Genomic DNA, 27,430 nt, shown 5'->3' on the forward strand with positions numbered 1-27,430 from the left:
GGCTTTCATATATCCCATGAAAAACAGTTCAGTGTTGTGGCTGAATTGGTATCAGCAGCTTCTCTGTAAAGAACAGCTTAATCAAATCTGAGGTCACTTCACAAACTGACTGCTGCAGAAATGTTATAAATGATCTTCCAGAGATTTAAGTGCCAGAAATCTAGAGGTTTTATATAGACATATGTTGAAATAAAAGCCCTTTTCGGGGGGGGGGGGGGGGGGAGAGAATAAAAAAAAGAAAAAAGAAAAATCTCATAACTCAAAACTTCTTGGGGGTTTAAATTTTCTATCCTATTTTCTATTTCTATTTTTTTCAGGGTTTATTTTTATCTTTGCTTTATTTCATTTGGGGGATGGAAGCACATAGCTGTACAAAGTAATAGAGTTACGCACAAGTTACCGTGTCAGAAGAATTATGTGACACAGTTGTCTGTTAAAACAGGACATTAAATGGCATCAGGTAGTTTCTCCCCCTTCTGTGCTCCATATAAGCTCTTATTGTTTTAACTGCCCCATCGATAATTTAATTTTATTTTTCACCTTTCTTACATGTGCAAATAGCTGCAGAGTAACATAGATGATTTTGTCAAATTTAGCTTAAATGACTTAAAAGTCCTATCTGCATAATTTTGTCTCCGAATGGACACAGGCCCTTTTAATAAAATGACCTTTGATCTTCTGTTTTCAACAGTGGACTTCTTTCCTGTCTAGAATACCAGAAAACAACCCCTGTACTGCTTAAAATCATCATCGGTCTCAAAACAGGGTATGAAGGACTACCTCTGAGGCTGACGACTCACACAGATACCGTCAGTGGGTGAATTTCCACCAGCATCAGCTTTTTATTGCTTTTAAATCCAAGTAAATTGCAGGCTATGAACTGTGGGACCTACCAGACAAGGTGGCATCTTCAATAAGTTTATTCAATAAGTTTATTCCCAGTTTATTACTGGGAAACTGTTTTCTATAATACAAACCACGCCATCTTCCAAGTATCTTTCTGAGGTTTAAAAATCATTGTTTCTCTTTGGGGGAAAAACAATGAAACAAAAGCCTACCAAAAACTTGACCACAAAGAGAAGATCGCTATTACCTGTCTGTGCAGCCAGCCTTCACTTTCATCTTCATGTTTCTAAAAGAAAACAAGATCATTAAATACCATACTTCACATGTATTACATTTTGCTTATTAGTGCAGGAAGCAGTTGGACTGAATCTGAAAAGTTGTTCAGAAGCACAAAGAAGCTGCTTAAATATGTGCTTCAGGAGTATAATCCAGTGACTGCTCTCCTTGACTTTCCTCTCTGATGAATAAGCATGCACTCATTCAAGAAAACATTTTACTCATACAGACAAACCACATAAATCCACAAGGTATATTATTCCCCGAAGAAATAAAGCATGTTAAGAAATAAATAAAGGTTGAAATAAAAGTTGTTAAGAAAAGACTACCCTGTGCTCTATCAGTATTGCATCATTTTTTCAAGAGAGAGATATATCAGAACACTTTTCTATTACGGAAACACCTATGCCAGTTTAAAAGATGGTATCTGCTAATACTTACACAGGTTATATCAATATGCCATTTATATTAGTGTCTCTATAGAAGGGATTAATTAACTACAATTAAAATGTGGGTAGATAAGCATGAGCCATTTTAAATGCCATTAAATATATATAATGCCATTAAAGTAGAATGTTGCAAAGATATTCAGGTTACAAACTGTTGATGTGTGTGTGTACTTGTGCATGTATAGTTATTTCAAGACAAATAATCACACTCTTACACACACACACACACACACACACACACACAGTGTTCCTGGCTTTCTAGAAGGTGTATAAGAAAAAATAAAAGGAAATATTGCAAATATTGTTTGTATTCTGTGTCTGCCTACATAAATGTGTGCCAGATGACTTGTTGCCAGGTAAAATAATTGAAATACTTTCTCCTTGTGTGAGTTATGAAAACCGATGGCACGCGCCCGTTTGGCTCATCTCTCCCACCTTTGTGCAGACCCCTGTGGTGGCATCGCACAGCGTTAGGATAGACACGTTCTGGGCCCTGTTCAGCCAGTTTACTGCCACCTTGGTGCTGGTTGCCCATTTCACCATGGTTATGTAGTAGTCCCTGCAAACAGAGACATACATAAAACAAATCACAATACTGACATCCTAATGAATTGCCACATGGCAGAGCAGTCGGAGGCTGCTGCGGGCAAATGGTCTAGGAGAGATCTCTGGTTATTAAGAACGCTGCCTCTTGATGTCTCTAGGCTTCCTTATGCATGGATTTCAACCCCCAAAAATGACATTTTTAGGGCTGTGCAGGTGTTTTATCTGCCACTTCTGAAAGCCATTTTCAAAGAAGAGATGAATGCAGAGATAAAGAATCTTTCAAGCTATTCAGTCTTCCAAGAAGGACTGAAATGCCTGGAGCTACAAATTTATGCACAGGTGGAAAAGAAATTGCAAACAATTTCCATTCTGAGCACACAAACCGGCTGACTCAGACCCATCACTGCCAATGGTTGGATTCTTTATGCTTATGAAGAGTTAATGGCTTCTAAATATGCCTACTATACACCAAAATATCCACGAGTGTTGCATTAGAAGGAAAATAGCAAGAAGGATATAGTTTAGAGAGACACAGGGTTTCTGTAAAGCAGATGCAGCTGGTTGCCATAAAGACGTCAGCAGAGATGTGACAGTTTGCATTGGCAAAACCGCCATCCCATACTCCCTGTACCGTCCTCTACTGCTGGACATATTCAGGTTGTGATAATACTCGGAGTAAATCACCAGCATGGGCTGCACAGTCTTGTAATCAATATCGTTAGGAAAAGTCCTGTGCAATAGTGAGCAATGGAACCACCTGGGCTGGGCTGGGCTGGGCTGGAAAATACAGGATCACAAATAAATACACCGATGGTCGCCTTCTCAGAGCCAGTCTCTGGTGGTACTTACAGATGTCCACCTCTGCAGCAATTCAGGGCTTCACCACCTTATCTGTAGGGTAAAACTCTGGCTGAGCTGACAAAGCTGGTGATGTTATAATACACTGCTGGGCTATGTGGGCCAAAGACATCCTTAAATCATAATATGACTTTTCACAGTATACAGTCTATAAAAAATTTATTAGTTCATTTGTTTGCCATAAAATATGTATAAGGAATTGTTGCTCTCATTGGAATTAATGTGCTGTGTCACTGGAGAGTACTTTGTGTTCTGGCAGGCGTTCCTGCATATACTGAAGAGAAAGGGCAAACGCAACAAAGGCCCGTTTGTCTAGCAAAATAACAAGTTGGACATTGATTTTGTAGTTTTCAGTAATATTTAGTGCATGAATTTGGCTGGGGAAAAATAACAAAAGACCTCAATGATTGCATCCACTGCACTGGAAGGAAGGATACTTCCAGGTGAGACAACAGCAGTCTGAAAATTCAGTGCCTGAAATAAAATTGTAATTTTACTCTTATCAGCAACAGCATAGACCCTAAGAGGAAAAAAACAAGAAAGCAAAATTAAACTGTATAACCTCCTCTTCTTTCTCTCCAAAATTAACTGAGCAGATTCAGTCTCCCCAGAAAAGGAATGTGAATTTAGTACATATTGTGGCTTGGAGCATTTTTTCCATAAATCCAATTTAAAGTTTGAAGGATATATATTCAATTTTTACATACCTCTCGTTTGAACACAGGAGCCACAGTTCTTTCTCAGGAACTTTTAATTATTATTTTAGGTCAAACATTATCTTCCCTACCACCCTGGAGATGACATGGAGTCTCAATTTCTCTCTGAAGCCTCTCCCAGCCATCAAGCCCACAGATACCCCAGACAGCAGACAACTGCAGATACTTGTATAGTTATTATTCTAGTCTCAGAGTAGCGTGGAGTCTTTAATTTACTTCACTTCACATCTTTTCTGTAGGACAACCAAGTTTTATGTTTCCCATTTTGCAGAGGAAAATGAAACAATAAGGTGTGATTAATCTCAGTTAATTTTAAACATCTGCAGCTCTGGCAGCTGCACTGGTTGAGCAGCCAGTGGAGAGAAACAGGGAGTCAGTGCATTTCCTAAGCCCTCTTTGCCTGACCTGTCCCAGCTTTTATATGGAGCTGATTTAAGGAGAACCTATTTCTTCCCATTGAATGAAATCTAGACCAGGAGGTACCTGACCACTTTGTTTGCAGACATCCACATCAGAGCAGATTACACCCTCCCAAAGGAAAGGAATAACTTGTCTGAGCCCCTTCAGGAAGGGTGCAGTTATGCTGAGCTTTGCAATGTATTTCCCCATCCCAGTAAAGACATTGGTGGTTGGGTTTGCAGTCATCTGAGACTGGTTATTGTGCAGTGCCCTTATTCGTACCCTAACTTTACTTGGCTGCTTTCTGGAGGTATGAGTCTAAAATATGAGGTACGAATCTACTATATGAATACTTAAAGTATGACAACAGTAATAAAGCCATAAACACAATAAAGAATAGACAATGATGTATTATGTGGCCAAGTGACAGGCAGCAGCCCAGCCCATGGTCCCTGGGGCGCAGCTGGCTCCAGACTCCAGTCCAGACTCGAGTTGTCTGAGTTTCTCCATTATTTATTTGTCCATGACCTATGCAAGGACCAGTGATGATTTCTGCACTCAGGAGAGATAACATCTTTCTTTAATTTGCCACCGAGAATGCAAATATGATGTGAGAAATAAGTTGGATCATGGTCCAATTCTGATGACCTGCTGATGTAACTCTTCGGGTCCAATGGTTTTCACCAAAATAAAAAATGCCTGTCAGGCATTAATTGTTACAATACCTTTTTTTCCCCTGCAATTTCCACCCCTTCCCTTCACTTTCTTTTTCTCACAGAAAAGCATGGCACTGGAGAAAATTTGGCAAAAATACTCAGAATGAAAGATTTTTAAAAAGGAAAAATTATCAAAATTGTACATGTTCCCCAAAAAAATGTTTTCCCATCTTCAGCTTTGCTTTCTTTTTTTTTTTTTTTGGTACTGAAAAATAACCCAGTTCTGTGGAAAATTTCTGACTTCCTTTAACGCTGAAAGAAAAAAGACGCTGGCATATCTCCACTTTATTCTCAGCTTTATTAATTGTACTAAACCACTTTGCTCCAGATAAAAAGAACACCAAGAAGTACTGCTCTGTCCATATATCATCTGCGTGAACAGATTGAGCACATTGAAATGCTTCAGATAGGACTGCTCTGCTTGAAGATCCTTATCACCAGCTTCCCCTGCTTCTCTGAAACTCCCTTCTGTAACTAACGGTACGGTACATCCCTCTTGTCTATTTTAATGAAATGTTATCACACTAATCCTCTCATTTCAGAAAACATATGCATAATGAAAATGCACCCCTATTGCTCTAGCAGCACTACTTATATCATGCCCTAGGGATGGAAATTGCAATGATTTTGATGAAATATACAGAGACTAATTAATTATGATATATTTTGCATCGTTTTACAATATTGATTGCAACCAAATAAATTACAGCCACCCATAACCACATAGGACAAATTTATTAACAACACTTGGATCTTGCAGTCTGAAGTTATTACTGTAATTAAAACGTTTCTGAGTCTCTCTGTTTACAGAGTATGCTAGCAGCAGAAAAATTATATTGTCCAGGAGCCGCAGTTCTGATACTGCGATTGGGATACTGGGATGGGGATACTGTGATCCTGAATTGCTGCCAGCTGTATACAGATCTGAAGCTGTTTTTTTGAAAGCCAAGTGCAGTTATGCCCATTTGGTTTGGTCACAGGTCATACATCTTTTGTTGCATAAATGGATTTGGAGTATTTTAGAGTTATTCAGTGAAAACATTCTGAGGCTGACACTAGCTTTCCTGGTAAAGAAAGGCAACTCCCACCATAAATAATCGCACTGGTTTAGTATCCTCTCATCAGATGACTACACAGTCTATCTACAGGCCTTATATATTTACCATGCATAATGAAGATCACCCCTGCACCCTCCCCTGCCTTCCAAGCTGCCCTGTTTCATTAGCTCTGTGCTGTATCTCTATCTTTATTGGCACTGGAATTACAGATCCAGCAATCTAATTTAGCAATCAGTTAAAAAAGGTGAGCACACATGTTGGATGCTCCTACAAGAACAAGTGATGTGCCTGGGAAAGATAATCTTGCGGCATTACATTTGAAGGGGTCACTATGGGAACTTTAGATGTAGAAGCAGTCTAATTTCTCTTGGTCTGCTATAAAGCTGTTTCAAGTTTAAATCAAAGTTACTGAAATCTGGATTTGGATTCTAATCTCCGAGCTTTGCAGGGAGGTATGCCATGCATTATCTAAAGCTGCTTCTCTCCTGAACAAGTGATCTTCCTTTCAAGTGTTCACAGACCCATAAACATAGCTCAAGCCTTGAACACACACTGAAGTCCAAGCCAAACTTTTAAACTTTTGCTGAATGCAGACTTAAGCGCTTACTTAATTAGAAATGGGTGTCTAAATGGTTGGCTGACTTGCAGGCCAACTTCTAAAATACACTTGCCCTAAAAACAGCAAAGAGCTTTCCTTTTTATTTTTAATGAAGAATGGGCAATGTATTTGCGGAATGTCTGCCTGGTTTCATTCCTGTTTTCATGTCATGAAACAGTGAGCTCATGTTTGCTGTATTATAGAATCATAGAATCATAGAATCATAGAACAGTTTGGGTTGGAAGGGAACTTTAAAGGTCTTCTAGTTCCAACCCCCCAGCCATGGGCAGGGACACCTTCCACTGGACCAGGTTGCTCAAAGCCCCATCCAACCTGGCCTTGAACACTTCTGGGATGGGGCATCCACCACTTCTCTGGGCAACCTGTTCCAGTGCCTCACCACACTCATAGTGAAGAATTTCTTCCTTATATCTAATCTCAGTCTACCCTCTTTCAGTTTAAAGCCATTACCCCTTGTCCTATCACTACATGCCCTTGTAAAAAGTCCTTCTCCAGCTTTCTCGTAGGCCCCCTTCAGGTACTGGAAGGCTGCTAGAAGGTCTCCCCAGAGCCTTCTCTTCTCCAGGCTGAACAACCCCAACTCTCTCAGCCTGTCTTCACAGGAGAGGTGCTCCATCCCTCTGATCATTTTTGTGGCCCTCCTCTGGACTTACTCCAACAAGTCCATGTCTTTCCTGTGCTGAGGGCTCCAGAGCTGGACACAGTACTGCAGGTGGGGTCTCACGAGAGCAGAGTAGAGAGGGAGAACCACCTCCATCGACCTGCTGGCCATGCTTCTTTTGATGCAGCCCAGGATACAGTTGGCCTTCTGGGCTGCAAGGGCACATTGCCGGGTCACGTTGAGCTTCTCATCAACCAACACCCCCAAGTCCTTCTCCTCAGGGCTGCTCTCAATCCATTCTTTGCCCAGCCTGTATTTGTGCTTGGGATTGCCCCAACCCATCTGCAGGACCTTGCACTTGGCCTTGTTGAACTTCATGAGGTTCGCGCGGGCCCACCTCTCAAACCTGTCAAGGTCCCTCTGGATAGCATCCCTTCCCTCCAGCATTTCGACTGCAGCACACAGCTTGGTGTTGTTGGCAAACAAGCTGAGGGTGCACTCAATCCCACTGTCCATGTCGCCGACAAAGATGTTAAACAGCACTGGTCCCAGTACCGACCCCTGAGGAACACCAGTTATCACTGGTCTCCACTTGGACATCGAGCCGTTAACTGCAACTTTTTGAGTGCGACCGTCAAGCCAATTCCTCATGCACCAAGTGGTCCATCCCTCAAATCCATGTCTTTCCAATTTAGAGACAAGGATGTCACGCAGGACAGTGTCAAATACTTTCCACAAGTCCAGGTAGATGACATCAGTTGATCTAACCCTTATCCACCAACACTGTAACCCCGTTGTAGAAGGCCACCAAATTTGTCAGGCACGATTTTCCCTTAGTGAAGCCATGTTGTCTGTCACCAAACACCTCCTTATTTTCCATGTGCCTTAGCATAGTTTCCAGGAGAATCTGCTCCACGGTCTTGCTGGGCACAGAGGTGAGACTGACCAGTCTGCAGTTCCCGGGTGTTCCTTTTTTCCCTTTTTAAAAAACGGGGGTTATGTTGCCCCTTTTCCAGTCAGTGGGAGCTTCACCGGACTGCCACGACTTTTCAAATGTGATAGATAGTGGCTTAGCAACTTCATCTGCTAGTTCCCTCAGGACCCACGGATGCATCTCATCAGGTCCCATGGACTTGTGCACCTTCAGGTTCCTTAGATGGTCTCCAACCTGATCTCCTACAGTGGGCATTAGGGCATCTACTACATTCTCCCAGTTCCTGCCTTTGCCTTCTGTGACTTGGGCGGTGTGGCTTGAGCACTTGCTGGTGAAGACTGAGGCAAAAAAGTCGTTGAGTACCTCAACCTTCTCCATATCCCAGGTAACCAAGTCTCCCGTTTCCCTCCAGAGAGGGCCCACATTTTCCCTAGTCTTCCTTTTATCACTGGTGTATCTATAGAAGCTTTTCTTGTTGCCTTTGACATCCCTGGCCAGATTTAATTCTGTCAGGGCTTTAGCTTTCCTAACCTGATCCCTGGCTGCTTGGACAATTTCTCTGTATTCCTCCCACGCTACTTACTTCTTACCTCTGTCCTTACTCTTCTTACCTTCTGTCCTTACTTCTACCCTCTGTAGGCTTCCTTTTTGTGTTTGAGTTTGTCCAGGAGCTCCTTGTTCACCTATGCAGGCCTCCTGGTGTTTTTTCCTGACTTCCTCTTTGTTGGGATGCATCGTTCCTGAGATTGGAGGAGGTGATCCTTGAATATTAACCAGCTTTCTTGGGCCCCTCTTCCCTCCAGGGCTTTATCCCATGGTACTCAAAGCAGATCCCTGAAGAGGCCAAAGTCTGCTCTCCTGAAGTCCAGGGTAGTGAGCTTGCTGTGCACCCTCCTCGGTGCCCTAAGGATCTTGAACTCCACCATTTCATGGTCACTGCAGCCAAGGCTGCCCTTGAGCTTCACATTCCCCACCAGCTGCTCCTTGTTGGTGAGAACAAGGTCCAGCAAAGCACCTCTCCTCGTTGGCTCCTCTATCACTTGGAGAAGGAAGCTAAGATGAACACATTCCAGGAACCTCCTGGATTGCTTATGCCCTGCTGTGTTGTCCCTCCAAAAGATATTGGGGTGCTTGAAGTCCGCCATGAGGGCCAGGGCTTGTGAACGTGAAGCTGCTCCTATCTGTCTATAGAGGGCCTCATCCACTCAGTCTTCCTGGTCAGGTAGCCTGTAGCAGACGCCCACTATAATGTCACCTGTCCCTGCCCTCCCTTTAATCCTGACCCATAAGCTCTCGGTCAGCTCCTCATCCATCCCCAGGCGGAGCTCCATGCACTCCAGCTGGTCACTGACATAGAGGGTGACGCCCCCTCCTCGTGTCCCCTCCCTGTCATTCCTAAAGAGCCTGTATCCCTCCATTCCAACACTCCAGTCACAGGAGCTATCCCACCATGGCTCTGTGATGCCAATAAGATCATAGCCCTGCAGGCATGCGCACGTTTCTGCTTATAGGGCTGCCCTGTTTCTGCTTCATGGTCTTTCATACGGGCTGCAGACAATGTGCCCTTTTCAATGCCTGTGATTACATGTGAAATGATTGTGTTTTGGATTTTGGGACATTCTGCCAAGTTCTCTAAAAATCACCTTACACTGAAATTAGTCTGGGTCACAGGGATTTCAAGTAAAAAACTAATAATGTTCTATAAAAATACATGTAAGAAGAAAAATAATTTGAACAATTTTAAACAGATTTACACAAAATGAAACTCCTTGAGAGTGGCACAGAAATACACTCTAAAATGATCTTGAGAAAAGTCAGGGACTGATTTAAATCCCTGACAGAAATGGTGTCCAGCATCCCAGGGCAAGAAAACACCTACCTCATTCTCGGATCATCGGGGGGAGTCATTTCCAGGTCATGGGTAGGTCCGTTCAGACCAATCACATGCAAAGAAATAGTTGGATTTTCCATTCCAGCCTGGATTTAAAATAAGAATAAATGACCATATCTTATACAACACAGAATGGTTTTGATTTGTTATGTCCCCATGGATTATAAAAATGCATTCCCATTGTATGGGGTTACAGACTGGACTGCTGCAGTCGTTCACAAGAAAACTGCAACTGTAGTGATGTGGCACAGGGGTGTGGAGAGGTTGGTAGGCACAACCAAGGGGTAATTTTACTTAGGATACCTCTAGCCTTGGTAAAAAATGCTACTTTTCATGGCGACTAGAAATATTGCTATTTTATGTACCTTTTGATAAAATGTTGTCTAACAGGATGATGGTAGATATAGTAAAATACTGATTCATTTTGTATTGTAGGAAAGGGCATCTCCTGCTGAATCACTGTTACTTTCCACAAAACCTGCATATATGTGGATATCTCTCCTGTTAAATCATGGTTCAATTTGGACCGACATGTGAGGTCTTAGGTAATCAGTGCATAAAGCAAGATACCCAGAAGAAATGACTGCAGCACAGCACACTTCTGTACTGTCTTGTAGTAGAAAATTACAGCAATAACAGCAGCAGTGTATCGATACTGGTAGAGAGCTGTGCTGGTGCTATGTACTCGCTGCAGGACTGCTGTACAGATCTCTGCAATCAAGGAGAGATCGGCTCTTAAGTCTTTTCTGTCTTTCAGTGTGTTCTTTGTAATGCTCAGGCACAACATGTCTCCAAAACCAGGCTATCTCCTCTGACATTAGACCATCTGGATATTCTAAGGAAGCCCAAATACTACAATTTCCTTCTATATAAAAGGAAATGTATCTAAATGTAGTAATGCTGGCTTCTAAACTCTCAGACACCTATCTAGCATGGAAGCACAATTGCTTTTGTGTGGGTACAAAGCCAGAATTTTTAAATTTCATTTTCATTATATTTAGAATGACTAATACTTGAGTCAGAAAACTGCAATTTTACAAATGCAACTAAAGAGTAATGAAGACCACATTCACCGGGGAACAGCTGATCTTCCCTTAGATCAGTTTATTTTCATTGCTTATGAATGTGCACTATTATACAGTCTCCTGTGTGAGCCTACTGGAAAAAAAAAATATATTTTTTTAATAGAACAACAGGACTGTTTGTTTTATTTTCCCTTACCTTTGGATAATGATACGTTTTAACAGTAGGGTAAAGGCTGCCAGTGTATACCGGGATTTCCATGGTGGGGACTCTGGAGGCATTAATTGTTGCATATGCTAACCTGGTGCCATCAGGAGACCACCAATGAGCAATATGAGTCTTCAAGATCTCCTCTAATTAAAAAAAAAAAAAAAGGAGAGACAGAAAAAAAGGCTATTAGATGTAAATTACTAGTTAGCAATAAATGAAACAGCGTAGATATGAAAATCCCAGTCTAATCACAGCACAGGGAAGATGCCACAGGAATATAAATTAAAAATATTCATTAAATTATGCCATATACAAAAATGAACACAATTGATAACAATTACTCTGAATATATAGGTTATTAAGCATAATTATCTTGCTCAAGAAACATCATATTATTCATATTAGCACACATACTCATGACAGCATAAACGGCCCTGCTGCTCCTACTATGTGTCCTGTACATGGATATGCGAACATATGTACGTGCACGTGTTGGCAGAGCTTCCTCTGCCCGATGTTCCTGCCTGCCCAATGGTAACATAACGGAGGCTCCCTTGGGGCTAGCGGAGAACTGCAATGACTGAGATTTAGTTCTCCTCCATAAAGAGTTCACAAAGTCATACTAGACACATATCAATGGATTCAAACAGCGTTTATACTTACATACAAGTGCTTCAGCTACAATTTAAATCCTCCTAAACTCTGTTGCCAGTTGGGAATAAACAAAAAACGCAATTTTCTGTAAGTTATGCAGTGCTGGAACTTTGTAACACTTTACAAGATACTAGGCTTTAGAGTCTGGGGCTTGGATATCATCTTGACTTTTATCCCTATTTCATTTTTTAAATCACTTTTGCAAAGCAATTTTCAATAAATAGCCAGGGTCAGAGACTGATCCTTTTTACCACTGAATTTGGGGATTACAGATTTTTTGGTGATTTGAATAATGTAGTTGCTATTGAAAAGGTACTCAGAAAAATGCCAATACAAACATGTCAGAGTTCAAGTATGTAAGGGAAAACAAGATTGCCATCATAAGAAATTATTTTGAAGGTTGGCAGAACCTAATTCTTATTAAACACAAATTCAAAGAACTTCTAATTTCTAACACTTTTTCTTATCATTTACTATCCTTCATTGCAAAGATGACTTCAGCTTATAGATATCCAGAAAAGCTGTAAAATTCACTCTTTGTCCAAAGTATCTCCAGCTACTGACATTTGGAAGACACAAACTTGGCTTTTTAAACCTCCCATTTTGCAAAAGGCAATAATGTAATCCATTTTCATTAAGAGGCTTAATATCATATGAGTCATTCCTATTTAAACCATAGCAGAAGGACTTGCATATGCTGTACAGATTGATGGGCAGGAAGACAGGTCTCATTACTTTAATGTGAGAATAAGAATTAAAGAGGCCACAGAGTGTTTCTAAGCCTTCATCGCTGAAGTCCTGCTACAGAAGTCCAAGCAGCTCCAACATCTGCTGTTATCGCTGGTCATTGCAAAAACCAATGAGGATTTTCAGAGTTCAGACCCATCATGTTTGTACACCACCCTGTGATGACCCCTCAATCCAACCAGAATGTCCCCCTGGTCTGAAGAGTAGAAACTCACCAAAGACTGTTTTATTTCTTTTAAAAAAATATTGGATGAGTGATCCTTGGAGAATTATATTCATCATTCATCATTCATCAGGCCATTATATTCATCATAGAGCAAATGAACACCTTTGTTTATCCAGACTTGCATATGGCTTGAGATAAAACTCAAGGTAACATTAGAAAGGGTGCAAGGGAAAATCACCCTCAATAGTTATGCCTTCTACGAATAACAAATTAATTAATCAATACTTAATGGCAACATCTAAGTGGAGTTTTGGAAAGATGTCTAGGAATTTGCAAATATTACATGGGAAAGCACGTCTGGCAAATTTGCTTTGCTGCATTGTCCCACCTGTTGTGTGTACATTTAAAAGATCCTGCTTTTGACTTATATTGGTTGCTCATTAAAGAGATAATTAAGAGCATAAATGAAAAGGAGTAAAAATGGATGGCAGATGAATCCTTGACATTTTAACATTAATTAGGAATGACTTTATTCAGCAAACATTTTCTCCAGAATCTCAGACTTAATGAAGCAGTTCTGCTGAAGGTCACATGCCAGGAAAGGTTTTAGTGCAGGTTTTGTGGTCCTCTATTAATGAGATTTAATTGTGTGAACCTTTGCCTTGAAACAAAGCCAGGACCTTGCCATTATTAGAGAGATCAGTTAGTTTTAGCAAACTAGAGAACATTGTTATGAAATATAAAATGCATTAATACCAGAAAGTTTCAGCTGAAAATAAAATGCAATTTTCAGACAATTTATTCTTGGGGACACTTTATTCTTTGTGCTCGCATTTACCACATGCTCGGAAAATCAGTTGCATTCAATACTCCTGGGTCTTTCTAAAGTCAGTTCAGAACCCAACTCACATATATAAGAAACCAGGTTCTCCTTAAACACCAAAGCCCCCTTCCACATATACCTCATGACCTCCTAGCTAAGAGTATAAAGTGATAATTGATCAAAGCTTTTGCTCTCTTCCTCAAAGCCTGCAGTTGCTGGGTGTGACATGATGTAGGGATGATGCCAGTGAGCCGTAGAGATTCCTCAGTCAGTTGCTGGTGGCTCTGTGCTTCTTCTTTCTCCACAGCTTTGCTTGCCAGCCATCACCCTGGAGCATGCAAACCCCTGAAATAATGAGAATGAAGTGTGCAGTTGCCCTAACTGAACAAGGACTGTGATGCTGCCTGTTCAGACTTGGTGGCTGGGTTCAAGCACAGTGTCTGAGGCAAGTCAATGCTTATTCCACGTTACCACATTCAATATCGAACCACTCTGAAACAGCTAGATGACCTTGCTTATAAGTAGTGAAACTTTGGTGGGGATACGTATTAGCCAGCTGGTAATCCAGTGAAATGTTTATGCTCAAGGAGTGTTACAGCATGTGTATTTCAATTCCTCTTCTAGCTGAATAAGACTCAATTGAATGATCATTTCAAAGCTGTGTGAAGCTGTGTGAGTCTTCTAAGCTAACAGACCCTCAGGAGCATTTGAAGTCCTAGGTCGGAGTATATTCAGTGACAACTGGGTATATATCCATTTTAGAGACTTTAATATCACTGGATGAGAAAAGAAACTGGAGGTAATAACAGAGGTGTGATGAGAGGAATCTTTCCTGAGCTGAATTACAGGTTGCCGCATTCAGTGCATTACGTAGGTGGTAGTCTTTGGTATCAAGACCTGAATAGCATCCAGAGTGAATCAGGCTGCCCTCAGCAGGAATGCGATCTCTTCAGAAGAACGTGTTTCCTGATGCTTTCCTGCTCACCGTCAGGAAGCAGAAAGGAGAAGTCCCTTGCTGTGGTTCTCAGCTGCCAAGTAACAAGATGCGATGAATCTGCGTTTGGATATAGCATTTGGCCGTGATACCATAAGGGCAATCCCTGGATGGACTGCACAGTGGATCAGACCTTGGATGAACATTCCTACTAGATGTTATCCAAAACTAGCCCAGCATGTGTATAAAAGCAAAGGAAGCATCTGCTTGTTTCAAACTTTGAGTTAATGCCAGCAGTACTTGCAAGAGCAATGAAATGGGAGACTTGTATCTTACTTTAGGTAACAAACTTCTCAAGAAATCATAGGAAATAGGGCTGGAAGGGATTTAAAAAAATTATCTGGCCCCTTCCTCCATGGACAATATCCACCCCAACCCTGTAAGAATCTTCACAAGTGGATTTTGCTATTCCTTTTGATACTTGTATAGTACCTTTAGCAGAGTTTTGGCCATAGAAATCAAACACTTTTAATTTTATGTCCACCTCTGCCTAAGCACTGAACAGTCCTACTGAAGTCCATCCAGACCTCTACCTTCCCTTATAGAATCAATGCAGGGAAAAGCATCAGGGCTTTATCTTCTGCAACCTCAGTGGCAACCAGCAGATTCTGGATAAAACCTGTCATATGGACCACATTTGGAAATCCACACAGACGGTTTTAATGTTGTGAACCATAATCTGCCATTATGGTATTTCTACAGACATTTCCACGACAAATCCAATTCCCAGGCTTGCGCAGAGTTCTAGGCTGTCAGAGCTCCTCTTTGTTAATAAGTACATGCAAATGCCATGGCCATGGGGGTATCTTAATGCATTTCTGAAAATCTAACTAGTTCTGCAGCCTTTGTCCATCCCGAGTCATATTTGTGAATCATGCCTTTCTGCTGAAGGTAGCAAAGTTCTGGCTTGCTGTTAGGGAAAGGACGAAGCCTTCACCAATAGCTGACTGGGAAACCCATTGGTAGCTTAGAGGTTGTTTCCAAGTTTTGAAGTTGCCAAAAATAACTTGTAATTTGCAAGTATGAGTTAACAGAAGCACAGACGTGCACAAGAAGATAAGGATGCTTGGACAGACCAATTCTCTGACAGGTAGCATTGCAACCCCTTTCTATCACTTCCAAAAAAAATGAATGAATATGATGCCAGGAGGAAAAACTGAGAAAAAGGAATAAAGAAATAATTTTCAAGTCATCACAGTCAACAGAGGCATATAGCTGTACTACCTGTATAATTTACCCACTGAAGCTATACATGTTACAAGCATCAAACCCCAGTTCCCATGTACAATGAAAATAGCTGGAGACACCATCCGGATCAGCCACTTTCCTTTGGCTGCCCACATGCTTCTGCTCTGTGCAAGGCAGGATCCCATCACTCCACGGCCATCCTCCAGATGTGCCTGTGCCCATGTGTCCACATTGCCACCCCTCGTTGGGAACACAGTGGTAATCATACCAACACAGCCCCACTGGCGATGGCACATAAAGCCCTTCCACAGGAGTGAGCAAGTCAGTGAAAGACTGGTCCTAAAAGCTTTTCAATCTTTAACTGCTAACACCTTCTAATAAGAAGGCCGAGGAAAAACATTACAATGAATGCAAAGAAACTAACTTTTTCTCTTCCAAGAAAAAATGACTCATAGATCCGTACTGCAGTTAAACAAGAGATCTGGAGATCTGAATGGTGTGTCCACCTTTGGTGAAGTTCCTCGTGTTATACAGATGAGCTGCAGTTAACAACTGCAGTGTCATTAACTTCAAAAATGTAACTTCCATTTATAACAGCTGAGGAGGTGTCCTTGGAGACTGAGCAGAAAGGTTTTTTTAACTGCATGTAGAAAAGTAGAGGCTTTCTGCATCTCAAGAGGTCAAAAGAAGGGTGTAATCGGTAGAGGCACTTAGGAGGTTTTACCTATTAAATAAATCAATTTCTTTTATACAATTAAAATTCTCTTCTTGTTCCAGACATTGCATTTTCTTCTTCAGTAGAAAATCAAAATAATATTATCAATGTTGTGCCCACAGAAGACGAAGACAGAAAATAGTTTGATTCTTCTCTGAGTAGATATAGATACATGTACGCACACACACACTTCCCAAATATATCTAGTTTTCTCTCAATAGACCCATTAATTTCAGAATATTTTAATTTTTACACAAAGAATTATGCAAGATTTTGTCTGACAGAGGGAACTTCCTCTTCTATGTTATTTATTGCTGATGTGGTAAAGTGCAGCAATCCCAGGACACGTAATCAATGGTTTTGTTTGCGTGATGTATTGTAGGTGATGCTCAGAACATTAAGTATTTGGTGCGCTGAAGACATTTTGCTTTTTATTAAAACTGTTAATAAAAAGGACTTTTAAACAAAATGAAATTAAAGCCTAACATAAAGGCCATGGCTTACATTAGGAAAGAAAGCTCAAAAGAATTTGTCAGTAGGAAGCATTAAAAGAACATGAGAGGAAAAGAGAACAGGGAACAGAAAGGGGGTCTAGGAAAAGAGAAAACAAAGACTTCTAAGATAGCGAAACCCAAGGGTTCTCATAGAAACATCAAATACAAACAAATGTTTATTTGACAGCTGCCATCTGTTTTAAAATCAATTACTAGATCATCTCAAACCACCAACCACACGTCCAAATCTATTACTATTGTATAGTTTGAAGGCAAGTATTTTTACATGGTTAGGGAAAACACATTGTTCATATCAGCCTTCACTGATGTGTTTCAGGGATGGCTTTAGAAGACCACCCTGCCATCTTTCATACATATACAAGCAAATTTTTCTCTCAGTTTTTGTAGTGTAGATTTACCTTGACTTCCATTAAGTCATTGTAATAGGTATAAAATGGGTGTAAAAGTAGTTATGTGTATGCAAATAGTGTAAAACTGTTTTATATTACTATATCCAATCTGCATTTTCCTGTGTTGACATTATTTTATGCTGATGTCAGCAATAGCCCTGCAGTACCATTTATTTCAGTGCAATTAATCCTCTTTCACAGTTGTCTAATTGAGTCAGGTGAAAAAAAAAAAAGTCATTTTGCAGGGCCAGTAAACAATTCAACAATCTTTTGTAGAAAAAAAAAATTTTTTTTGACTGAGCCCAAACTCCAGGCTCAGCCCTACCCCACAGTCCCTGTATGCAGACAACCACCATTCTCAAGGTGTCCATGCCATCGTCCAAGAGATCCTTAAGAAAACCTGAGCTGCAACACTCACCCCAGTGACCCTTTATTCCTACTTGAAACACACTGCCTCCTCTGCCACTGACAGGCAACAAGCTTATGAAGAATAAAATATTACTTGCTTTCATGGCGTTTTTTAGGACCTGCTTTAGAGAGCACGTTTTAAACATCAAATCCTTGATCCAGAAAGCTCACTGCCCAATGGCAGTAGCATTATGCAGCCATGGAGCCGAACAGATGCAGGCGAGGAGCTCCCATGTGTTCAGCAGTCACAAAAAGGTGGCAGCCCATCATCTTGGGGAAAGGAGCCCAGCCGGAAGATTTGCACCTCCTCAAGCACAGGGAACGTGTGGGCTGCAAGTGTCATGAATTTCCCCTTAGTCATGCGGTTTAATTGCTTGAACACATGTTGTTTTCTGCTCACGCAGCCTTGCAGCCCCTTGCTCCCGCAGAATATTGTGTTGAGACAGTGGGCAAGGGTTTGGCCAGTGCTTTCTGCATCCCTGTGCCCAGATGCTGAGGGCCAGGACAGAAGCTCATTTCAACGGGGTGGTTCATGCTGGGTGCTGAGGACAACTCCATGGGACTCTTCATGTGTTCTGCATGGTCAACAAGGTCACGTCTTACATTCACATCTCTCAAGAGTTGCTGCATGGCCTGAGCCAAGCCCAAGCTCAGCAAACAGGCAAACCCCATGAAATCTGAAGGCAAATGTGAGATGTCAGATGTGAGCAAACCTTTGCTTCTGTGAGATGAAGGTGTCTCTGTGTAACACCACCACAAGCTGCCATGCTCTAACAGAAGACGTCACCTTTGGATGCTCTCTGATACCTGGCAAGGACCCCTGAGGGAAAGACACAGGGACAAAGAGCAAACAGCATCCAGCAGAGCCAGGGTGCACACATCAGAGGCAGCTCTGCCAGCCAGCCTGGCCAAATCCTGACCACAGCTCCTTATCCATAGTCCCAACTACCAGCAATACCCACCATTGTTTCTGAGGACAATCTTTAGGACACTTCTCCCCAAGGAGAAGGACTGAGATCATGTTAGGATGGCATCACGCTGCTCACAGACAGAAGAGACTTTCTGTGGCTACTCATCTCGCCCACATCAAAACTGCTGGTTTAACACTTGTGGTTTTTTTTTCCCTGGGTCCACTGATTCTTCTAATTTGTTGTGTTTCCAACACTAAAAGATCCTGTAGTTGTTATATGAGTCAGGACATTGGGGTGTTGTTTACAAGGTTATTGACAAGTAGCTGACAGACCTTCTTTGCTGTCTGAGTGCTTGGGAGCTTCAAAATGCTGGCGATATTGACTACAGGCCTGATCCTGTCCTCAGGTACATCTCTGCAGCTCCTACCAGAATGCACACAGGAGGCCAGGCTCAGGCTGTAGTAACTAAGAAATCACGAATGTTTAAAATCTCCATCATTCATACAAATGGATTTGTTGAAAAAAACCCCACCAAACAAAATAGATGCACACAAGTGTGTGATGTCATCTGAGAAGTACAGGTGGATTCTCACAAATAAGAGAAGAATTCAGCTACTCAGAAATGGCCAGTGGGGCAGGGGCTTCTCCAGTCCATCTTCACGTCCTGGCACAGTGACCACACGCAGCTGTACTCACCCATGTACACACACACCCAGCTGAGGTGCAAAAAGCCACGGAGAGGGGCTGTCCCTCAGATCTCACACGGACCCTGTGTCTTCACCAGGAGCAACAAGCAGCTCCCCAGGAGGTCTGGCACTCCCTTCAGAGCAACCACAGCAGGCAGGCAGGCAGGCAGGGTTACCATGTGCCATACACAATACCATACTATCCTGAGGGCACACCAGTATTTTGGAACCTGTTTTGCAGTAAACACTGCAAAACATAAAGGAAGTTATAGACCTCTTTGGACAAACATGGCAGAACAACACTGAGTTGCCTCCACATCCTCCTTCTGCTCTTTTCAGAAGTTTCCCTTCTCTGTGCTTCTAGCTTTTTCTCCCCTGTGCACCATTTTAGCAATCCTTAGCTGTTAGCTTTCAAAATCATTAAAGATTAATGCTCACAATAGCTCCTAAAAATTAGCAGGTTTCCTTATTTCATGGTGTGAGTCAGTTGCAGCCACAGTAAAACCCTCTTGAACCATCCTAACTAGACTGACATGTAGACATTTCATCAACACAGGCAAGTCTGTGATCTGTCAGGATGCCCAGATGTAATAACAAAAATGGGGACTGAATTATGAAAGTGGAAATATTACTTAGAGATCATATAGTCAGATATCCCTGTTTCTAACACTCACTCCAAAGAGCAAATGCACCTAGAAAATCTGTCTTGGTGGCACACTGCTGTACGTCACTAATGCATAATAAGAATGTATTATTCCATCACCTGGCATAAACATAAACCCACAGCCTGTTGTCAGCTCTCCATGAAAGCCTGTTAGCTAGAGGCACTAAATCTGTAGAAACTTTTGCTGGCAAAAGTCTTCTGAGTAATTTGCACTGCAGCTCATTGCTGTGAGTAAATGTTCATTGCAAGGTCGTATCATACCTTTTCAATTTCTAAGGACCTAGACAAGACAGAATTCATGTTGCCCAATTGACTGGATGCAGTAGGGCTCCTTATAGTAAAATTCTTTTTTTTATTTCTTTTTTCTCCCCCTGCCACTTAGCAGGTTGCTATGGCTGGAAATACAATTTGCTTATCTGTGCAATGCAGTGAGACAAATCAAGGCTTTCATTATATGCTGAATATTACTCTATTCAAACCTGCTCAAGTAGCTTCCACTTCACCTTTCCTTTAAATTAAAAGTTACAGGTTCTTCCCAACTAATCTGTGGGTTTTATGATAGCAGGAAGATGGACAGTCAACCTTGACATAGGGGATCCATTTCAATAGCTACAGACATATCAAGAAAGTTAGTGATCACAAAACCTTCTGAATTTGACTATCAAAAATTCATTAGACGATTGCAATAGTTCAAGAACACAAGTGCCCAAAAGCAATCTTTTTTAATGTTTCATAAAGAAATATGAGAGATAAGAAGACTGAACAGCCTGACTTTGCTATTAAAAGAACTTGATTCTTCAACCCCATGGACTTCTATCAGCGCTTGCGCAAGCTGTCTTTCACGTGAATTGCTTGCATGATTTATTCACCCTGAGCAGCACCTGCTAGTCACCCAGCATGAGTACTAATAAACGTCAGTTAATATTGCAAAATATGGCCCTGCTTTATAAAATGGGAACTGTAGCACATTGACTGAATTTAGTTTAGCTCCAAATTTCTTACCCAGTTTAAACTGCTACAGTCATTGAACAGCCATTAAAAACCCACTCAGAGTTTATATTGCCCTACTATGGCAATATTCCCAGAGGTTTCAACCTGAACAGTGATTCAGGACCTGGCTAACTGAGAGATTTAGCTCAATAATGACTCAGAGGATGAATCTGATTTTACAGTACTGAATAATCAGAGGAACTACTGAGATCAATAGAGTTACCCAGGAATAATAAAAAAGAGAGCAGGATAAAAACAGAATCCAAATTAGCTTATAGCAATATTTCAGAAAAACACTCTTATTAAATAATAGAAACATTTATTATTAATAAAGGTAATGGCATATAATAAGGTTATGCCACTGATGGATCAGTGTGGTTTGAGTGTGTTTATCAGAGTGGTGGCACTTGCATGTTGAACAGAAATTCTGTTCCTCCTAGGTGCAAGTCTTGAAGGACTTCCATGATGGACTCAGGTGAGCACACAGAAAAGAGAAACATAACTGTATGATAACGTCCACCCATCAAAATATCTTTTATCTCTACTATTAGGAAATACTTTTTTATATATATGTATTTTTGAGCTGTGGACTACTGCATAGTAATTTTAAATCTACTGGCAAAAGCTTGCATAGTCACCTTCCTTGGACCACTTGGAATTACCCCACCTTTCTCCAGGGAGCTGCAGACCTCAGTCTAAACCCCACTGATGTCCAGAAGGTAGTTTCAGATGCTTTGGGTACAGGTGATGTCTCCAGCTACACTATGACAAGAGGGAAAGCGGCATGGTACCCTGCACCTAGGGCAGGGCCACCAGGTCTGTGTGACTCCAATTAACATCCACAGCCCCGAAACTCCCATAAGTGGGATAGTAAATAAAACCCAATGTTTTGCGTATGCAGAATGCCCAATAGGGAAATGCTGGCAAAGCATAAATCAGTTTACACTGAAGAACATTTCTGCAACAACCACTTAAAAGCCCTTTATATTAAGGCAATAAGCACATGCCCAGACAAGGACAGACAAATTAGGGAAACACCTTCTCTTCTAGTGAGATGGAAGGGGTGGAAAGAAAGATGCTGTGAGTGTTTCCCTTCAGATTTGCAGAGCAAGAAGGGTATGAAGGCCTTCAAGGTCCCTGAAAGGGCAGTGGCGGGGTGAGCAAGGCAGTATCACCCAGCTCTTGCCCACGAGAGGGGAGATGCTGGGGTTTGTCAGGCACGGAGTACTCAGTGCCTTGCCCAGCGAAGGCCTGGTCCATGACACGTTTCTCATCACAGGCACTACCTCGACATATATCTACATTCACTAACATTTTTATTTTTGAATTTATGACCATTTTAATTTCCTTGGAGAGTCTGAAGTTTGTGTCTCTAACGACTGTTGGTTTTACTTTAAAGCTACAACAATTAGAGTCTTCTAATGAGAGTTTTAATTGGATAGTGAATTAAATACCAGATGAGGTTAACTATTCATACTGGCAATGGAATTCCAGAGATTTAGATTTTTTTTTTAATTTTGATGTATTGATTTGGGTTTTCTATTCCCTGCTGTATATTGTTTCTCATAGTTGTACACTGATTCCATTATTTTCAACTTTTAAATTTCATCTGACAAAACCCCCATCCAATAAACCAGCACATAAAAATTTCTGAAAAAAAAATACCAAAATGCATAGAGAAATGTACATATAAACACACACAGAGCCATGCAGTAACAGCAAAAATAAATTGTCTGCATAATTGGATCTAAAACTGGTAGGAAAAAACTTATTAAAAACGAATATCATAGAAAGGCAATTAAGAATTTTAAGGAAAAAACCCCTGATTAATTAACTGCATATTATAAGTATTACTTTGAATTGCATTGTACAGAACAGTATCAAATTACTAATTATCCTTTCCCGCTTTGTTCAAAGATCATGAATGTGCATTTTAATTTACACTGGAGTAAGCTGAATACACTGAGAACCAGCATGCAGAATTTTGCAGAAATCACTGGGGATGAGGGGAAACTCCCCCATTACCATATAAATGACATGCACAGAGTTATAAATGACACGCACTAGATCCAGCTCATATTGTTCCTTAGGATGTAGCAGGCAAATACCGGAAATTATAATAAAGCTTCTAACCTATCAGATAATAAATGTAACCCATACCCCACAAATCCCCATCTACCAAAGATAATTTTGTCTGCTGTTTTTTGCTGATTAAGGGTGGCTTTGAAAAAAAATACCCTCCTCCTTTCCCCTCTTTATCTGTTGCATTTATTGGCAGGATGGAGATGGCTCCATTTTTATCTACCTAATAGCTCACAATATCTAACGTAGACTAATCTTCATTTCCAAGGCCTTCATAGCCTGCTCTACCCTTAAATACTTCCCATTTAGTTTCGAGGACAATTCCCACATAAAAAAGACTCATTATAGCACCTCCTTTTTCTGCTGGTATCTTTTTACTGTGACATCCACAACATTAGCAGAGCTGCTGTGTTGAGATCACGGCTGACCAATATCTCATTATTCCCTGCAGCAGTCTGGGGACTGGGTCTGGTTTTGTGGGGTGTTTGTTCAGCACTAGGCACAGCCAGGCCACAGGACATACCCAGCTGGCAAGTACTTTCCCACCACCAGACTATGGAAAGTATGTTTTGAAACGCTTCAAAATGTTCAGATGGCAAACATTATCAAATTGCAAAAGAAGTACCATCGTCCTTGCTGAACAGGACCAGAACTGCTGAGTTGTACTCCTTGTCCTTTATTGTTCATCACTAAAAAAAGTTGTTTTCTAAGTCATGTTATTCCTGGAGTATTCGGATGTGGGTTACACTCAGAGATGCCAGTTTTAATATATATTGTTCTTTCTTTCTAAGGCTTCCTTGGATGCCTTTCATCTTTTCATAGTAACTTTCCCCCTGGAAAACACAGCAGCTCTGGGGTGGCTGAATGTCCCTTCCCATCGATGACACACGGCTGTGGCAGTCCCTGAGATGGGTACTCTGCCCTGCTCCTGCGGGGACGGAGACCCATGTGTGAGAACGCCCATCAGAGAGGGAGGCTGTGATTTACTCTTCAGGCTTCTTCAGAGTGGTATTTCTCTGTTGTTCCCTCCAACCCCTGAAGATTTTGTGCTCCAGTCTGTGGCTATAAATCCCAATTACGTTGTTGGCATGTTAGGTGTGAGGCTTCAGCTTCATCAGGCTTAGCAGGATTCCACCATTACGTGAAAATACTCAAAGCGTGGTTACATCATGATTACACAGATTTTTATTATTTTATAGTGTCAAGAGCATTTCTTTAAGGAGTGCTAACAGGATGTCTGGTTTCTGTTTTGCAGATCTGCATTCACCAACTGAAAAAGGGACCATGATATACTGTTATAAACGCAACCACCTGGCTGACTAATTGCCTGTGAATTATCTTTCTGTGCCTTGTGTACTCAGAGAGCTGGCTTAGTGCAGCTCTAAGTCCAAATTCATAACTGGTATAAATAATATATCTAGTGATACTTAGTAAGGATCCAGTTCTTGTTTTTCAGTGTAGTATAAAGAAATGTAACAGTGTTATCCTTGTCCACTAAGGCCTCACGTGTTCAAAGGAGCCAAATCCACTCCTTTCATACTTGTGAATGCACTACATGATTCATTATTTTCCACTTGAAACCAAAAATAGACATTTACCCAGGAAAACTGTGCAGTGAAGCAACCATTTTATGCTTTCTTTCCTTTTTCAAGTGGTCAGCAAAGTGTACACTATTTCCGCTAAACCAAACTACAAGATTAAAAAAAGGTAAAAAGTCGGACAGGAGAAGTGACTCTTGATCTTCAGGCACATTTTAGCTTCTGCGTTGAAGGCAAAGGGTTAGTTTCTCCTCTAAACCATAGCTCAGCTGTGCTTTCAAATGCATACTTTCTCCTAGAGGAGAACAGGTCAAACATGGGACAGAGATGGTCAGGAACAGTCTCTGGATGTCCCAGGAATGTTATTTTGCTGGAACCGAAAACAAATGCTTTGTGATCTGCTGTTTACTACCAAGCACTCAGTGGACTTGCATTTGTAATTTCTATACACTGCAAGCAAATAATTCATACAGGAGAACATCAGTTCTGGGACGGGAACAGAAAGGTTGGCTGTTTTAACTCTAATATGCTTAGTCAGAGATGGTGCTTGGCCTTTGAGCAACATGGCTGCATCCATCATGTTGCTGCTTTCCTCCTCTGCCAGTGAGAGGAGCTGTGCCAGGACTGGATTCTGCAGCAGCCCTTCTGAAGCCTAAATGGGATGGAGGAAAACATACCTCTTGGCTTCTCCTCTCTTCCTGCAACTTCCTTTCAGGCTGAGGCACCATTCAGCAGCATTGTGCTGTGTGATCTGCTCATTGAAGATAATCTTGGGCCTCGGTAATGAGTAGATCATGTACTACGACACTTCCAAATGGCAGTTCACACTAGAACAAAATTGTTGTTACGTCTGCATTTCTGTCTCACTACTCCTACCTCTCATCTGACACTGCATGCTCTCTGCTAACAGAGCCAGAACAACCCCATTAAAGTTACCTTTTCATCTTTCTGGGGTTATTATTCTGTCTTGCATCATTTTAAATCTCACAAAAGTACTGAAACATTTCTGATGCATGCCAGGCTTTCCTGGTTCGCTATTTACCAGATCAGAATCCGGTTCAAATTCTTCTCACTAGGAAGGTCAAAATCAGATGTCCAAAATTCAAAGGTAGGTTCTTAAACAAAAGGTGCCCCATATGCAGACTTGTGGTGTTCCTAAAAATAACATTTTAACCGAGTACGGCATTCCCAAGAAAGGGTTTTTTAAAAGAACCTCGAGTTCGTGAGTGGGCAGAAGTGAACTTCTTGTTTGCCACTTGAGCCATACAAACAGAAGGATATCAACTTCTCCCACCGCTGCTCCAGGTCTGGTGTTTATCAATGGTACCCATGAGCCAGAGCAGCAGCTTCACGGACAGACCTTGCTAAAATGGGGAAATCCACAGGGAAATTCCCGAATTGCTCCCTGCTCCGTAGTGCCAGACAATAACCGTATCAACTCCCTGAGCCTTCTCCTGACCCTCCCATCCCACCAGTTTATTTTTATCATCAATAGTTGATGATACCTCCACAGTTGTTCCAGATGCCAAATGTTAGAGAATAGAGCCAAGAAGCAAGAAAGGATCCTAAAATTCCTACGTTTGGCTGGAAAATGATTTCTCCTGGGTATCATCGCTCATGATACAATCTGGGCAAGATGTGCTAAATCACAGGGCTTTTAGACCCTTATCAAGAGCCTCCACACATATCAGGCTCTTCAGGCAACGCACAGAGTGTTGGGGGTAGATGAGTAGAGAGAAGGGAGAGAAAAAACCAAGATAATTTTAAAGCACCATAGTTAATCCTTTTCCTCCTCATGTGCTGCAACTTTGCCGTGCCTCCAAGGGGCAGCACAGCCTCAGTTACCGCACCTGAAATTGTTAAGCTATTGGGGACACAGCTCTTACCTCCTCTCCAATTCTGACGACTTCTAGCCTGCTGGTGATACTCCAGAATAACACATAACAGTCTCTGGGTTAGTATGGGTCAGTTCAATAATCAAGTGAAGTTTAATTTTTAAAATGAGATATTGAATCCGTTAAGTCATCTCTGTGCCTACAGTCTGAGGCAGAGACTGGAAAATCAAAACAAATGCAATAAATACAATGATCCAGATAATTCCCATCAAGTAAGATTTATTTTGATGTCTGTTTTCAGGCTGTTGCCTTCAATTTTAAAAGCACAATAGCATGAAAACATAACGTTTTGCTTTTAGGAGCTGTTTTTCTTTGGTTCTATTTCTTACCAGTTTCCCAAATCTTTAATCTAGCTATCTTGAAAGCCTCCTTTAAAGAATTGCTTTTGATCTAGTCTTATGCAGTAGCAACCGATGCTGGTTTTTTTTTTTTTTTTCTGCTATTGTTGTTAAATCAAATACAAGACAATGACTCAACTTTGAGGAAAAGCAAAACTAATGTAGGAGGCAAATGCTTGTGAGTCATATGTGCAAAAAGGGAAGGACTGAAGTGATTTGCTCCTATTTTCTGAGATTTGCAAGTCAGGTAAGAGTCCATCAGCCCCTCCGTGATGCAGAACAGAAGTAATAGCCTGGCGGAGCTGGGGCAGCTTTAAGAGCAGATGTTTGCCTTCTGCTCGTAGGGTGCCCCATGGATTGGAAAGGCTCCTCCTGCTGTTGAAATGACTTGGGACCAGCCCAGCCTTCCTGCACAGTGACTCACATAGACACATCTCTCCAGTCGTGCATCCCTCATGCCCTGTGACTAAACCTGAAGGGGACCTGCCAGGGGTCTGTGCTGGAGGTGATCCCAGGAACGTGCTGAGAACAGCCAGATCTGGGTTGTCATGCGATGCTCTGCATTTTATTTGGTGTCTAGGGGCC

The 27,430-nt window shown here is 41.5% G+C and overlaps 1 protein-coding gene across 1 annotated transcript in view; it reads right to left on the reverse strand.

The window, feature by feature from the left end:
• The window catches only part of DPP6 (dipeptidyl peptidase like 6), a 427,953-nt gene that overhangs the window by 48,582 nt on the left and 351,941 nt on the right, over window positions 1-27,430 (reverse strand). Inside the window, exons 9-12 of the mRNA XM_072851537.1 lie at window positions 11,131-11,285; window positions 9,898-9,995; window positions 2,007-2,130; window positions 1,094-1,132 (exon numbers count right to left, since the gene is read on the reverse strand). Coding sequence (XP_072707638.1) covers window positions 1,094-1,132; window positions 2,007-2,130; window positions 9,898-9,995; window positions 11,131-11,285 — 416 coding nt within the window. The remainder of the gene's footprint in view (window positions 1-1,093; window positions 1,133-2,006; window positions 2,131-9,897; window positions 9,996-11,130; window positions 11,286-27,430) is intronic.

This window comes from Ciconia boyciana, chromosome 2 (assembly GCF_034638445.1).
Source record: "Ciconia boyciana chromosome 2, ASM3463844v1, whole genome shotgun sequence".
NCBI lineage: Eukaryota > Metazoa > Chordata > Aves > Ciconiiformes > Ciconiidae > Ciconia > Ciconia boyciana.